The sequence below is a fragment of the Pongo pygmaeus genome, chromosome 9, assembly GCF_028885625.2.
Source record: "Pongo pygmaeus isolate AG05252 chromosome 9, NHGRI_mPonPyg2-v2.0_pri, whole genome shotgun sequence".
NCBI classification, from domain to species: Eukaryota; Metazoa; Chordata; class Mammalia; order Primates; family Hominidae; genus Pongo; species Pongo pygmaeus.
The window spans coordinates 18,423,536-18,441,144 of record NC_072382.2 but is presented as its reverse complement, the minus strand read 5'-3'; the positions used below and the strand labels follow the sequence as shown (position 1 = coordinate 18,441,144).

Below are 17,609 nucleotides of genomic sequence, written 5' to 3'. Positions count from 1 at the left end.
GGGGCTTGTACTACTTTTGTTAGCTCCTGAAAAGCATCCCCACAATTTCATATTATTTTATTTCAATCCAGATGATTAAAGTCAAATTGATATGATGAATGTCATTACTCTATCAAAATTCTAGCTTAAGTAGACCTCTGGCCTATTCTACCTGCCTCTAATAATGGTTTATCCCAATAAAAGGAATGTTCCTTAAAAGAACTGTATTTCTTTCATTTCACAGTAAATTTACCCTAGGAAGAAACTTATACGAACTTACTATACTTCAGTCTTTGTTAGATGTTAAAATGAAGAGAATTGCTTCTTGTTCCTCAACTACAGAATTGAAAAAAAAAAAGGAATAGAAAATGTAAGGCTATTTCTCAGGCATCCATTACATAATGAGGTTACTTTGCTTGTAAAGAATATCACCTAGATGAGAAATGCATTCTAGGGATACTAATACAAAGACACGTTAAAGCCTTCAAACATATGTGAACCATGAACATATTTCAAAAAAATTCTCTCTAATTAATTCTACTAATTTCCAAAGCTGGAACCAAAATTAAAATGGTAAGTGGCTGTGAACAATTATAAGTTTCTGAAAAGGTAAAAAATTACATTTTAGTATTACTTTAAAAATATGGATCGCTGTTTAATGTAGTGGAAAATTGTTAATCTATGTTTCTAAGAACTACACACGTTGGGAGTTATGCTACTTCTAAGACAATCTCCTTCAATTTTGAAGATGAATCCATTTCATCTTACATCAAGTAAATCACTCTTTACTTGATGATTATAAATACATTTTTTAAATTTGAAAATGAATAACACTATTGTATTTGTCATAAAAATACAAATTGAAAAAAGTGACCTGAAATATAGAGCCATTTCATTGCAAGAAATCTCAAAGATTTCCCTTCTTTTCTGGGTCCTTCTCTTGGTCATTTCTAGACTTTTACTAGCCATGACACTAGGAAATAGCACTGAAGTGACTGAATGCTATCTTCTGGGATTTGGTGCCCAGCAAGAGTTTTGGTGTATCCTCTTCATTGTATTTCTTCTCATCTATGTGACCTCCATAATGGGTAATACTGGAATAATCTTACTCATCAACACAGATTCCAGATTTCAAACACCCATATACTTTTTTCTACAACATTTGGCTTTTGTTGATATATGTTACACTTCTGCTATCACTCCCAAGATGCTCCAAAGCTTCACAGAGGAAAAGAATTTAATATCGTTTCAGGGCTATGTGATACAATTATTGGTTTATGCAACATTTGCAACCAGTGACTGTTATCTCCTGGCTATGATGGCAATGGATCATTATGTTGCCATTTGTAAGCCCCTTCACTATACTGTAATCATGTCCTGAACAGTCTGCATCCATTTGGTAGCTGGTTCATACATCATGGGCTCAATAAATGCCTCTGTACAAACAGGTTTTACATTTTCACTGTCCTTCTGCCAGTCCAATAGCATCAATCACTTTTTCTGTGATGTTCCCCCTATTCTTGCTCTTTCATGCTCCAATGTTGACATCAACATCATGCTACTTGTTGTCTTTGTGGGATTTAACTTGATGTTCACTGTGTTGGTCGTCATCTTTTCCTACATCTACATCATGGCCACCATCCTGAAAATGTCTTCCAGTGCAGGAAGGAAAAAATCCTTCTCAACACGTGCCTCCCACCTGACCGCAGTCGCCGTTTTCTATGGGGCCCTCTCTTACATGTATTTGCAGTCTCAGTCTAATAATTCCCAGGAAAATATGAAAGTGGCCTCTATATTTTATGGCACAGTTATTCCCATGTTAAATCCTTTTATCTATAGCTTGAGAAATAAGGAAGTAAAAGAAGCTTTAAAAGTGATAGAGAAAAAGTTCTTTTAAATCAGCCCCAGTTGTTAACATTCAGCTCAACAAATCATCCAACATAGCTGTTCTGCCAAAACTTAATTTTTCTACAATAAGGAATATGTAGAAAGATGTCAAATTAATAATCTAACATCACCTCTAGAGGAATTTAAAATACAAGAGCCAACAAATCCCAAAGCTAGCAGAAGAAAAAAATAACTAAAATCAGAACAGAACTGAACAAAATTGAGACCCAAAATGTATACAAAAATTTAATGAAAACAAAATTTGGTTTCTTGGAAGAATAAATAAGATTCGCAGGCTGCTAGCCAGATTCACAAAGAGAAAAGAGGGAATATCTAAATAAGCACAGCCAGAAAGAACAAAGGTGACATTACAACCAATCCCACAGAAATACAAAAAAATACTCAAAGACTGTTATGAACACTTCCATGCAAATAAACCAGAAAATATAGAGAAAAATGGATGAATTCCTGGGAACATACAGCCTCTCAAGATTTTATCAGAAAGACACTGAAACCCTGAGCCAACCAATACCAAGTTTTGAAATTGAATCTCTACTAAAAAACACCTACCAACCAAAAAAAAAAAAAAAAAGATCCCAGACCAGAAGAATTTGCTGTCAAATTCTATTCTATCAGATGTAAAAAGAAGAGCTGGGGCCAATTCTAGTGAAACTATTTGAAAAAATTGAGGAGGAGGGACTCTTCTGCAACTCATTCTATGAAACTAGTATCAGCCTGATACAAAAACCTGACAAAGACACAATGAAAAAAGAAAACTGCAAGCCAGTATTCCTGATAAATGTAGATGCAAAACCATCAGTGAAATACTAGCAAACCAATTCAACAGCACATCAAAAAGTTAATTCACCATGATCAAGTAGGCTTCATTCTTTGGATGCAAGATTGGTTGAAAATGTGCAAATCACAAAATGTTATTCACTACCTAAACAGCATTTAAAACAAAAACGATATGATCTCAATAGATGCAGAAAAAGCCTTCAATAAAATGTTACCTTCTTTTATAATAAAAATTCTCAACAAAATAGGGATCAAAGCAACGTACCTCAAAATAAATGCCAGCTATGCCAAATTCACAGCCAACATCATGAATGGGCAAAAACTGAAAGCATTCCCCTTTGAGAACTGGAACAAGACAAGGATACCCACTCTCACCACTGCTCTTCAAGATAGTTCTAGAAGTCCTAAGCAAACCAATGAGGTAAGAGAAAGAACCAAAACGCACCCAAATAGGAAAAGAAGAAGTCAAACTATCTCTTTTTGTGGACTATATGATTCTATATCTAGACAACTCTAAAAACTCTGCCAAAAGGCTCCTGGAGCTGATAAATGAATTTACTAAATTTTTAGGTAACAAAATCAAAGTACAAAAGTTAGTAACACTTCTAAAGACCAATAATATTAGGCTGAGAGCCAAATCACAAATGCAATCCAATTGACAATAGCTACCAAAAATAATAAAAATATTAGGAAAACATCAGACCAATAAAATAAAATATCTCTACAAAGAGAGAATTACAAAACACTGTGCAAAGAAATCAGAGAGGACAAAAATAAATGGGAAAACAGTCCATGCTCATGGATTACAATAATCAATAACATTAAAATGGCCAAACTTCCCCCAAGCAATCTACAAATTCAATGCTGTTCCTATCAGCCATCAATGCCATTTTTCACAGAATTAGAAAAAATATTCTAAAATTCATATGAAACTGGAAAAGAGCCCAAATAGTGAAAGCAATCCTTAGCAAAAGAACAAAGCTGGAGGTATCACATTACCCGATGTCAAGACATACTATAGGGCTACAGTGGCAAAAAGTGTCTGGTACTATTACAAAAACGGTGACATAGACTAGTGGAACAGAATAGAGAACCTAGAAAGAAAGCCACACACACACACACACACACACACACACACACACACACAGAAAGAGATATCTGATCTTTAACAAAGTCAACAAAATTAAGCAATGCAGAAAGAACTTCTATTCAATAAATGGTGCTGGGATAATAGGCTACCAATATGCCAAATAAATGAAACTAGACGCCTACATTTTGCTATGCACAAAAACTAACTCAAGACGGATTAAAGATTTAAATGTGAGACCTCAAACTAAAAGAATACTGGAAGAAAACTTGGGAAACATCATTCTGAACATCAGCCTTGGGAAATAATTTATGACTAAGTCCTCAAAGGCAATTGTGACAAAAACAATACTTGACAAGTGTAACCTAATTCAATTAAACAGCTTCTGCATAGCAAAAGAAACTATCAAAAGCATGTACAGGAAACCTACAGAATGGGAGAAAATATTCACAAACTGTGTATCCAACAAATCTAATATCCAGAATGTATAAGTATCTTAAACAACTCAACAAGCAAAAACAAATAACCCCATTAAAAAGTGAGCCAAGGATATCAACAATCAACAGACATTTCTCAAAATAAGACATACAAGAAGCCAACAAACATATGAAAAAATGCTCAGGACAAATCATCAGAAAAATGCAAATCAAAACCACAATGAGAAAGCCGTCTCACACCAGCAAGAATGTCTATTATTAACAAGTCAAAAATTAATAGATGCTGGCCAGGCTGTGGAGAAAAGGGAATGCTTATACACTGTTGGGAATGTAAACTCATTCAGCCACTGTGAAAAGCAATCTGGAGATTTCTGAAAGAACTTAGAACTATCATTTGATCTAGTAATTCCATAACTGGATAATATTTAAAAGAAAATAAAGTTTTCTACCAAAAAGACATAAATGCTCATATGTTCACTACATCATCATTCACAACAGCAACAACATAAAATCAACCTAAGTGCCCATCAATGGTGGATTGGATAAAGAAAACATGGTATGTATGCACCATGGAATACCCCCATAAAAATGAAAAAATTCAAATCTTTTGTAGCTACATGGATACAGCTAGATGCCATTATCCTAAGTGAATTAAAGTGGAAACAGAAAAGCAAATACCACATGTTATCATGTATAAGTAGGAACTAAACACTAAATACACAGAGACACAAAAACAAGAACAATAGACACCGGGGACTACTAGGGGGAAGGAGCAATTGGGGTAAGGGTTAGAAACACTAACTGTTGGGTACTATTGTGTATTAGTACATTTTCATGCTGCTGATAAAGAGATACCCAAGACTGGGCAATTTACAAAAGAAAGAAGTTTATTGGACTTACGGTTTCACATGGCTGGGGAGGGCTCAAAATTATGGCAGTAGGTTAAAGGTGCATATCACATGGTGGTAAACAATGGAAGAGAGCTTGTGCAGGGAGACCTCCATTTTTAAAAACATGAGGTCTCATGAGACTCATTCACTATCACAAGAATTGCATAGGAAAGACTTGCCCTTGTAATTCAACCACCTCCCACCGGATTTCATACATGACACATGGGAATAGTGGGAGTTACAATTCAAAATGAGATGTGGGTGAGGACACAGCCAAAATATATCATTCCAACCTGGCCCCTCCCAAACTTCATTTCCTCACATTTCAAAACCAATTATGCCTTCCCAACAGTTCTCCAAAATCTTAACTCATTTCAGCATTAACTCAAAAAGTCCACAGTCCAACATCTCATCTGAAACAAGGCAAGTCCCTTCTGACTATGAGCCTGTAAAATAAAAAGCAAATTAGCTACTTCCTAGAAAAAATGGGGATACAGGTGTTGGGTAAATTTACAGCCATTCCAAGTGGGAGAAAATGGCCAAAATAAAGGGGCTACAGGCCCCACGCAAGTCTGAAATCCCACAGGGCAGTCAAATCTTAAAGCTCCAAAATGATCTTCTTTGACTCCATGTCTCACATCCAGGTCATGGTGATGCAAGAGATGGGTTCCCATCGTCTTGGGCAGCTCTGCCACTGTGGCTTTGCGGGGTATGTCCCCACTCCTGGCTGCTTTCACAAACTGACCTTGAGTGTCTGTGGGTTTTCCAGGTGCACAGTGCAAGCTGTCAGTGGCTCTACCTTTCTGGGGTCTGGAGGACGGTGGCCCTCTTCCCACAGCTTCACTAGGTGGTGCTCCAGTAGAAACTCTATGTGGGGACTCTGACCACACATTACTCTTCTGCAATGCCCTAGCAGAAGTTCTCTATGAGGGCCCCACTGCTGCAGCAAACTTCTGCCTGGGCATCCAGGCATTTCCATGCATTCTCTGAAATCTAGGTGGAGGTTCTCAACCCTCAGTTCTTGACTTTTGTGCACTCTCAGGCTCAACAGCTTGGAAGTTAAAGCTTCCAAGGCTTGGGTCTTCCACCCAAAAGTCTCTGGCATGCCCTGGAGATATATTCCCCATTGTCTGGGTGAATGACACTCGATCCCTTGTTACTTATTCAAATTTCTGCAGTGAAATTTAATTTCTCCTCAAAAAATTGGATTTTCTTTTTTATCACATTGTCAGGCTACATATTTTCCAAACTTTCATGCTTTGTTTCCCTTTTAAAATTGAATTTCTTTAACACCATGCAAGTCACATCTTGAATGCTTTGCTGCTTAGAAATTTCTTCCATTAGATATTCTTGAGTTCATCTCTCTTGAGTTCAAAGTTCCACAAATCTCTAGGGCAGGGGCAAAATGTCACCAGTCTCTTTGCTAAAACATAACAAGAATCACCTTTGTGGGCTAATATCCAGAATCTACAATGAACTCCAACAAATTTACAGGAAAAAAACAAACAACCCCATCAAAAAGTGGGCAAAGGACATGAACAAACACTTCTCAGAAGAAGACATTTATGCTGCCAAAAAACACATGAAAAAATGCTCATCATCACTGGCCATCAGAGAAATGCAAATCAAAACCACAATGAGATACATCTCACACCAGTTAGAATGGCAACATTAAAAAGTCAGGAAACAACAGGTGCTGGAGAGGGTGTGGAGAAATAGGAACACTTTTACACTGTTGGTGGGACTGTAAACCAGTTCAACCATCATGGAAGTCAGTGTGGCGATTCCTCAGGGATCTAGAACTAGAAATTCCATTTGACCCGGCCATCCCATTACTAGGTATATACCCAAAGGACTATAAATCATGCTGCTATAAAGACACATGCACACATATGTTTATTGCAGCACTATTCACAATAGCAAAGACTTAGAACCAACCCAAATGTCCAACAATGATAGACTGGATTAAGAAAATGTGGCACATATACACTATGGAATACTATGCAGCCATAAAAAATGATGAGTTCATGTCCTTTGTAGGGACATGGATGAAATTGGAAATCATCATTCTCAGTAAACTATCGCAAGAACAAAAAACCAAACACCACATATTCTCACCCATAGGTGGGAATTGAACAATGAGAACACATGGACACAGGAAGGGGAACATCACAGTCTGGCAACTGTTGTGGGGTGGGGGCAGAGGGGAGGGATAGCTTTAGGAGATATACCTAATGCTAAATGACAAGTTAATGGATGCAACACACCAGCATGGCACATGTATACATATGTAACTAACCTGCACATTGTGCACATGTACCCTAAAACTTAAAGTATAATAATAATAAAATAAAATAAAAGAATCACCTTTTCTCCAGTTCCCAATGAGTTCCTCATCTCCAACTGAGACCAACTCAGCCTGAATTCTATTGTCCATATCACTATCAACATTTGGGGCTAAGCCATTCAATAAGTCTCTAGACAGTTCCAAACTTTCCCACATTTTTCTGTCTTCTTCTGGACCCTCCAAACTGTTTCAACCTCTGCCTGTTACCCAGTTCCAAAGTCACTTCCACATTTTCAGGTATCTTTTCAGTAGCACCCCACTCCTGGTACCAATTTACTGTATTAATCTGTTTTCATGCTGCTGATAAAAACATACCTGAGACTGGGAAATTTACAAAAGAAAGAACTTTCTTGAACTTACAGTTCCACATGGCATGGGGGAGGCCCCACAATCATGGTGGGAGGTGAAAGGAACATTTCACATGGTGACAGACAAGAGAAGAGAGCTCCCATTTTTAAAACCATCAGATCTCATAAGACTCATTTACTGTCATGAGAACAGCACAGGAAAAGCCCACCCCTATAATTCAGTCACCTCCCACCGGGTTCCTCTCGTGACATGTGGGAATAGTGGGAGTTACAATTCAAGATTAGATTTGGGTGGGGACACAACCAAACCATATCATATTAAAATGAGAGACGCCCCTGATCCTCCTCACAGGAAGTGTGACAGGGGTGTGGCTTGCCTATTTGGCTGCCACCTAGCAAGACACCACTGCTCAAACCCCTGACAGGAGGGGGAGCATGCAGATGAGCATTTGCAGGAGCCAGAATGTGTGCTTTGGACTCCAGCCCCATGGTAGTGTCCAGGGGTGGGTGCCTGCAGCCCCAGTGTTACAATGCTCTTTTAGCCTTGCCATCTGCAGCTGGCTTAAGTGCTAAGCAGTTCAATGAATCCTCTTCCTATCCACAAGGGCAAAGGGCCAGTGTGACGGCTTTCTGCATCCCAAGCTCTTGTCCAGCATCCCAGAAGAATCAGGTCACACATGAGCTTGAAGGGTGAATGTGTGGTTATTGAGGTGGTTCTCAGTGGGATGGATGGAGAACTGGAAGGGGGAAAGAGTGAGAGGATGACCTTGCCCTGGAGTTTTGGCCATACATTGGCCAAACTCCTCTTCGATTGCCCCCAGCTGAACTCCTCTTGGTGTTCAGTCATTCCTTTTCTTCTCTCTCTCTCTCTCTCTGCCACACCATTCTGCCATTTGTCTGCTTGTCTCCTTGTCTTGTCTCATCTGCTTCTGAAGCCTGGTGTTTGGGGTTTATATGGGTTCAGGAAAAGGGGGGCATGGTGGACCAAAAGGCAACTTTTTGGGTGCAAAAACAGAAATGCCTGTTCCTACTTAAGCCCATGGGTCTCCAGGCTTGAGAGTTGGGCCTTTGCTAGGGAACTGCCCTCTTCTACCCAGTATTTCCCTGTCTCCTGTCCATATCATTTCCCCCTCTGAATAGGCACATCTAACTGCTGTTAGAATATGGGCGATGACCAATCTTAGCTACTTCTTGTTGACAGTGGGCATAGTTTTGGGGAAAATGGCAGTCAGATTCCTCCCAGAGGTCTATCTAAGAGTCCCTGGCAAATGGAAGCCATCATCTGAGGGTCAGATTGCCTGACTGTTTGGAGTTTGATGGCCTCTATGTGAGAGAGAAAAAAAAAACAAGTTTTGTAAGGTTAAGTATGCATGGGTTATATGTGTATTATACAAGGAAAGACTCTAGTGCCAAAAATTACAGAAATAAGAAGTGTACAGAATAAGAATCGTAATTATTCTAAAAACACTATTGTGCCCCATAGTATAGAACAGAACAAAGGTAAGAACAGCAAGCACAGGCAACACTATAAGGGGGATATTCATGGAAGGTAAATTATTAACACCTATCTTTTGTGATTTTAACTTGAGGTCCCTGATCTCTTCACATTGGTACTTTGGGTGCTCTTCTGGGTCAACAGCAGTGACTCCATCAGCTTCCCAGCCTTTACTCAGGAATAATGAATTCAAGAGTCTATTTCTGTGACCTTCACTGCCATACGAGTAGAAAGAAGTAAAGTGTAAGGTCCCTCTCAACCTAGGCCTATAGAGGAAGAAAAGGAAGGAAATGCCTTTACTAGCACTAGGGCCCCTAAGTTAATAATAGAGGTGGCCCTGGTTCATGGGATTGGGTCTCTGACAATTGTTGCAGTTCCTGTTGGAAATGGGCCAACGAGGTTATGTATTTAATTAAATCAGAGGTTTCTTGGTCTAGAAAGAAATAATTGGTGAGAAACAGCTGTCCATACATCATTTCAAAGAGACTCACCATCTTTGAAGGAGTGTTTCTAATATGTAGCAGGGATAAGGGGAGAAGGTAGTCCAGCAGAGATGAGTTTCCTGAGAGTTTCCTGAGGTACCTTTTGATAATATCATTTGTCTTTTCTACCTTTCCTAAGGACTGTGGTCTCCAGGCACAAAAAAGATGGTACTGTATACCTAGTGCCTTTGAGACCCCCTAGGTGACAGCCATCTTGAACAAGGAGCCATTATCACTCAGGAGGCACTTAGGGAGTCCAAAGTGAGGATCTCATTGATTAGTACTTTTATCAACTCAGAGGCTCTCTCTGTCCAACATGGAAATTCTTCTACCCACTAATGAAAGCATCCATCCATACTAGGAGATACTGGATGCCTCTTGCTTTTGGCATATGGGTGAAATACATTTGCTAAAAGGTAGCCTTTGTCTTCTGGGTTCCTGGGGGAAGAAGACATCAATTAAGAGGAGTGTTTTTAAAGCAGGTCTCACAATCATTATCAACCTGTTTGATTGTTTGTATAACGTTTTTGCCTGAGGACAATCTCTGAGACAGTTGATAAGGTTTATTCTTACCGAGGTGGAAGGCCTGGTGAAGGCTTTTAAGAGTTTACCATTGGTTGGCAGCTGGTATATGAAGCTTGCCATTGTCTGATTGTAGCTATCCTGGGGACTGAAGGATGTTTCCCCAACAGGTGGCCCATTCTATTTCCACAGGAGAATATTGGGGTTTTATTTCTCTTATGGGTTCCTCCCAGATCAGTGGGGCTTCAAGTGGGTCAGAGACCTGGGCCCCCCTTACTGATGGATTTAGCTGCTTGGTCTGCCAGCCTATTTCTCTTGGCCATTTCATCCATCCCTCTTTGGTGGCCTCTACAATGTATTACTGCCACTTCCCATGGGAAGAAAGCCAAGGATGATAGTCTTTAAATTTCCTAATGGGATTTAATGGGAGACCCATTAGCTGTAAGGAAGTTCCTCTCTTTCCAGATAGTGGCATGGGCATGGAGGACAAGGAAAGCATACTTAGAATCTGTATAAATGTTAACTGTTTTTCCTTTGCTTAATTCAAGCACCCTCATGAGAGCAATTTTTTCAGCCAGTTCTGCAGTTTTGCCAGAGGAGAGATGTGCACTCTCAACAATATCTTTCAGAGTAACTATTGCATACCCTACTTTATGGGTTTCTTATTCTACAAAAGAACTCCCATCTGTAAAGAGAATCTAGTCTGAGATCTCTAAGGAGGTTTCCTTGAGGTTCTCTCTGGCTACATAGATTTGTGCTATTTGTTCACAGTCATGTTCAGGTTCCTCAGCTTCCTCTGGGAGGAAGGTGGCTGGATTTAGGGAAGGACAGGTTTTTAATTGGACTGCAGATCCTTCTAATAACAGAGCTCGATACCCAAGGAGGCAGTTGTCTGATAGCCAGAGACTCCCCTTAAAAGAGTAGTCCTGCCACATTATGCGAGGTATAGACAGTTAAATTATTCTTCATGGTTAACTTAGTAGCCTCTGGTACCAGCAAGGCCACTGCTGTGATTGCCCAGAGACAGGCTAGCCATCCTTTGGCTACCAGATCAAACTCCTTACTCAGGTAGCCTACAGGCTGCTGGGCTGGACCAAAGGCCTGTGTTAGAACTCCAACTCTCATTTTCTTTCTCTCTGACACAAAGATTAATTGTTTTTCCTATGGGGAGACTAAGGACTGGTGCCTTAAGCAAGGCTTGTTTTACTCAGTCAAAGGCCTTTCTAGCCTCTGATTCCCATATTAGACAGTGAGGTTTAATTGCCTAAGTCTCCTTTCTTAGGTGTTATAAGGGAGAATCTATTTCACCATACCAGGTATCCAGAGTCTGCAGAATCCTGTAATGCCTAAGAATCCCCTCAGTTGCTTGAGGGTTGCAGGGAGGGAAAATGGAAAATGGGTTTAATTTTCTCTTCACCCAACACTCTTGTGCCCTCTGAGAACACCAGGCTTAGGTACATCACTGAAGTCTGACAGAGATGAGCTTTAGATTTTGAAACCTTATATCCTCTGTTAGCCAGAAAATTAAGAAAAGCCTTACTGCCCTCCTGTGAGATTTCCTCAGTTGGAGTGCAGATAAGAAGGTCATTGACATATTGTAAAACTTTAACCTAAGGATAAAGGACAGAGGATTGTTGAGGTCTCTCAATAATCCCTGCCCAAACAAGTGGGGGCTGTCTCAGAAATTCTGTGGTAACACCATCCAGGGTGGTTTGGTTAGAGGGATCCCCAAATGCAAACAAATACTGAGAGTCAGAGGGCAATGGTATGCAGAAGAAGGCATCCCTTAGGTCCAGCACTGTGAACCATTTAGTTCCCTCAGATGTTTGAGCTAGCGGGGTATAAAAATTGGGAACCACTAGGTGTATTGAAACCATGGCCTCATTAATGATATGGAGGTCCTGAACTAGTCCCCATTCCCCAATGGGTTTTTGTACCCCCCAATATTGTGGTATTGCAAGAGCCATTTCAGGGTTTGAGGAGGGCTTGCCTCTTCAAGTTATCAATGATGGCTTCTAGTCCTTTCCTAACTTCTGCTTTCAGGGGATATTGTTTTTGGTTAGGAAAGGAGGTAAGATCCTTAAGATGGACCTGGACCAGTATGGTGGTTGTGGCTCTGCCAATTTTCCGTCGAGTTGCCCAAACTTTTGGTTTAAAATGGTCTCCACTAGAGGCAGACAAAAAGTTTGCCCAGGGGCCATCAGGATGGTGTCCCCATATAAACCAGAATATCCCCACCCAACAGAGGAGCTGGGCTTTCCAGCATAATTAGAAAAGCATGGGTGAACCAAAGGTCTCCCCAGCTACAACTAAGTGGTTGGGAAAAATATCAGGTTAAAGGCTTTTCCTGAGATTTTCCTCATGGTCTTGCTAAGAGAGGAAAGAGGGTCCAGATTGGGGAGGAGAACTGAGAGACTAGCCCCAGTGTCCAAAAGATGGTCTACTTTTTTCCCCTTCAATTTCCAGAACTATCTGGGGCTCTTGGATGATAATAACGGTCTGGACCACCGGACTCAAGAAGAAGAGCCCCAGGACTTGGCAATCCTACTGCTGGTGTCCCCAGTGACAGTCTACCCTCCAGGGTTCCCCACCGCAGATTGGATAGGTCAAAGTGGCTTCCTTATGCTGCGTGGGCAATCCTTCTTCAAACGCCCTGGCTTGGCACATCTGTAGAAGTTAACAAGTGCACTCTGGGAATTCTGGGTTTGTGGGCTTGCCTGGCATCCATTAAAGTCTCTATCTCTTTTCTCTATTTCCTCTCTCTCTCTCTCCTGGGCCTCCCTATCCCTATTGTATAAGACTGAGGTGGCTACTTCCAGGAGGTTCTATGAAGTACTATCTGGTCCCAGGACCTGTTTTTGCAGCTTCCTCCTGATATTAGTGGCTACATGAGTAATAAATTTATGCTTTAGGGTTAGTTTTCCATTGACTAAATCAGAAGATAGAGAGGTATGCTTTTTCAAGGCCTCTCTTAGCTTTCTCAGGAAGACAGTGGGATTTTCATCAAATCCCTGATCAATCATGAATAACTTAGTATAATTGAGAGGCTTAGTCTTAGTACTGTGTAATCCCTCCATTATGCACACCTGAAAGTGTCTCCTCTTCCAGCCTCCCATCTCGTCATTGGGATCTCATTTAGGTCATCCATTGGTACTGCTTCTCTTCCAGTTAGAGGATTTCACCCCCTTCCCTGATGCTATATGTGATACAAAGTTCATCCCCAAATCTCTCTGCTGCTTGCAGAGTGGCCTGCTTCCCAGTCTTTATCAGGGTCTAATTCAAAAGTAACATAACATTTCTCCAGGAGAGTTCAAATTATTTGGTGAAATTCTGGAAAGCATCTATATATTGATCAGGGCCATCTGAAAACTTGTCGAGATCCCCCTTAATTTGCTTTAACTCTTAAAAGGAGAAGGAGACTTGGACCTGACTGAGGCAAAATTCACCAGGCATCTGTTGGAGGGGCAAGAGTGAGACTGGGATTTGTCTATGGTGAGGGTTTCCAAGTGGGGCCAAGTGTAAGGCTGAAGCTGGATAGGGAGGTCAGGGTGGACCTGGAGGAACAGGGCTGAAAGGAGCTGGCTCCTCTGCTAGGGGTGTCTCTGGAATTTGTATTTTTAGTTTCCTTGGCTTGCCCCTTGCAGCCTTCCTGAGATGGTTAACATGAGGGCTGGATTAATCCTACACTGTCAGCAAAGACCTGGGTTGTTCTGCAAGTTACAGAAAGCCTGCAAATATGGGGCCTCAGACCATCTGTCTGCACATCTACAGAAAAGATAACACTGCAGGATGGTATTGAAATAAATTGTTCCTTCCTAAGGCAGACCCAGTCCTTCATAATTTCACCAAACCTCTGTGCAGAGGGCTATGAGGCATTTTTCTTCCAGATTCTAAGGGTCAAAGCAGTCCCAGTGGTTCAGGATAGACTCCAAAGGAATATAAGCAAAGGGTGGTGAAAAGAGCTGGTTGCCCATTCAGAAAGACAAGGAAATAGAGGTGACTCTCATTTCCCTTCCTTCTTTCAGTGAAAACTCACAGTGTGAAGAGAGAGAAAACAAGTGTCCCCTTTTCCTTTTCCATCTTTTGTCCCTGAGTCCTGGAGACCTCGGCAGCTCCCACCCATGGGTGCCAATGCGACATGTACCCATGATGCAGGGAAGGCCTAGAGAATACGAATTATTTGCCCTCACCTATGCCTCCATCCTCCCTACTGCTGGCAACCTTTGAGATCCCTGGGTTCATTTATGTTATGGAGCATGACCTCTTCCCATGTGGTGGGGGTTTAGTCAGCAGGAATTGGTCCTGCCCATTCACATTGTGCCTGTTGCCTGGCTTTGAATCCCTCAGATCTGGTTTTCCTTTCTAAGGATTCAGCCTGAAGCTTGGCATCGAATTTGAGACAAAAAAAAAAAAAAAGGTATTTCAGGGGCTGTCTGTATCTGTCTAGATGGTCTCAAATTAGCCCTGTTGAATTTGCAGTTATTAGCCAGCAGGGGTCGCTCCTCCATTATTTTTCCTATCATAAGCAGCTTGCTGGGGATAGGAGCCCTCTTATTTAGAAAAGAAAAAAATTGTTTTAAGAGGCAAAAGTGGGAGGTCCTGGGGGAAAAACACCTTGCTCAGTGCAAACAGGTTCCTTTATCATTGTATCCTTCACCTGGTTCAGACCAGGGTGACCTTCTTGATCAGGGGAGGAAAAGTTCCATCAGCATGGCAGGCGGGAAGTGCTGGACAGCTGGCCACATGAGGCCCCTGCAGCAGTTGCGGTTTTCTCCCACCCCTCGTGGCCACTGGGCATGGCTTATGCACGATGTGGACACGCCCAGGCACCCAAGCCAGGAAGGGAGTGGGCGAGGAGAAGAGGTGTCATGTGCTGCGTGTCTGTGACTGTCAGGTTCAGGATGGGGACGGTACCTCTAAGAATAAACAGAAACCACATTGCTCTGAATTTCACTCTTTGATGGCTGCGCCAAATGCTCATTATGTTTAGTATCATTGTCGCGGTCTGTAGCAAAACCCTTAGCATTATAAGGGAAGAGATAAGAGGCATTTCAAACCTTGAGAGAAGTAAAGACACCAGGCAAAGTCTGGGAGTCTTGGCCAATGGAGTTGAGTCTTGGGGCCTTCCAGAAAAAAAAAAAAAAATCCCTTTGGTTACCCTAGAGCTTTACTCCAGTTCTGTGGTGGATAGATGTCTCTGAAGAGAAATATAGTCAATGTTCTTTTTATCTGTAGGAAAGAGAGAGGTGGCAGGGTCTTGGAAAAGACACAGATCCTCATTTCAACTCATCCTTCTTTGTATCCCAGATGGGGCCCCAAATGAAATGGGAGAGTTCCCTGATCCCCTTTGCAGGATATGCGATAAGGGTGTGGCTCACAGGTTTGGTCACCACTACTGGTGAAACCCCTGATAGGAGGGAGACGGGGAGCACACAGACAGTCAGTTGCAGGAGCTGGGGTGAGTGCTTTGAGCTCCGGCCCCACAGGAGTGTCTAGGGGTGGGTGCCTACTGCCCCAGTGTAAAAATGCTCTTTTAGCCTTGCCATCTGCAGATGGCTTAAGTGTTTAAACAGTTCAATGGACCATTTGCCTTTTTGCAAGGGCAGAGGGCCAGTGTGGCAGCTTTCTGTATCCCAAGCTCTTGCCCAGCATCCCAGAAGAATTGGGTCACACACAAGCTTGAAAAATGAATGCAGGGCTTTACTGAGTGGTGGAGGTGATTCTCAGCAAGATGGATGGGGAGCCAGAAAGGCAATGGAGTGGAAAGATGACCTTCCCCTGGAATTTTGGCTATCCAGCAGCCAAACTGCCCTCCAACTGCCTCCAGCCGAATTCCTCTCAGCATTCAGATGTTCCTTCTCTTCTCTCTCTCTCTGCTGCACCTTTCTTCCATTTGTCTTCTGTCATCTCCTCATCTCTTTGTCTGCCTCTGGAGTCTGGGGTTCAGAACTTATATGGGTATAGGATAGGGGGGCATAGCAGGCCGAAAGGCCACTTTTGGAGTAAAAAAACAGAAACCCCTGTTTTCACTTATTTCTGGCGGGTCTCCAGCCTTAAAGGTGGGACCTTTGCCAGTGCACTGCCCTCTTCTACCCAGTGTCTCTCTGTCTCCTGTCCATATCACTATACTCACTACCTGGGTGAAGGAATCATTCACATCCCAAACCTCAACATCTTGCAACATACCCATATAACAAACCTGTACATGAAACCTTGAATCTAGAATAAAAATTGAAATTATTAAAAAGTAAAATAAAATAGGGAACATATTCACATTATAAACCAATGCTGCTTTTTTAAAATAGATAAGCTCTTTAATATTGGAAAATATAATAGATATATCTCCTGAGGATAAAAATTGCTTCCCAAGAGATACTGACACTATATTAGTTTTAAAGTTTCTGACCACCATTCAAGCAGAAAGGAATTAAATGAAAACACTCTCTCTGTAAAGACAGGGAGATGCCAAATCACAAAGAAAATGTTGTAACATTTTTCTAGAAGTTATCTGGTATTATCTAGATGTTATGGATGGTTAATTAATTTCTTTCCTTATTGGCTCTGAATAATGGTGTGACTCATCCTGCCACAAGGAAAGATGAATGTCCTCACTAATATGGAACATAAAGGTGAGGAAAATACTTGCTCAACATTGGATTCCCAACATCCAGCATATTCTCAGCATATTGTAGTATCTGAATAAACATCTGTTGAAGAAATAAATGGACAAATGAAAGTGGAAAGGAAAGACCAGAAATCTAGACAGAGCATTCTCACAGAGATTGAGAGAAGTCAGCGGCAGTCCAGCACAGCTGTATCTCAGTTGAAAAGTGAGGCAGCAACAAGAGCTTTTCCAAGCTTACTGGGTGAAGCAACTGCCTATAACAACATTGAACAGTGTTATTGTAAATAAACACACAGAAAGTACATGTCTGTCATTTTATATGCAGAAAGTAGAATAAAAGAGCAACAGGATAAATGTGAGCAGGTTAATTCCCTCAGCTCCTCAATGTCTTAACGTTATAAGTTTTTCAATACACAGTTTATGGAATAAAATATGTGAAACCAGCTTGGTAGCTTGAGCAAGCTATCAGGAACCTCCAAGGATTGTTGGCTTTTTATTAGTAATGTTTCTTTTCAAATTCTGAGGTCAAGTTTGTAGGTGCGTATACATGTATGTATGTGCCACAGAAGACATATGGGCAGAAGGGTATAATGCAATACAGGAAGTATAGACACCAAGAAAAGCATGGGCAGAGCTGTCACTTAGCCTAGAGGAGTAGTGGGTAATCTTGGCAGTGGATGCATGCGTGAGGTCTCCATCATTCCTCACCAGAAAAATTACACATTTCATGGATTAATCCTCAACACCTGACA

At 41.3% G+C, this 17,609-nt stretch overlaps 1 protein-coding gene across 1 annotated transcript; it reads left to right on the top strand.

Annotated features, from left to right (window-relative positions):
- The first annotated feature begins 946 nt into the window (after window positions 1-946).
- Window positions 947-1,876, top strand: LOC129007444 (olfactory receptor 5AK2-like). The gene is given in 1 exon segment (XM_054438357.2): window positions 947-1,876. A coding segment is annotated over 1 exon segment (930 nt).
- The last annotated feature ends 15,733 nt before the right edge of the window (window positions 1,877-17,609 follow it).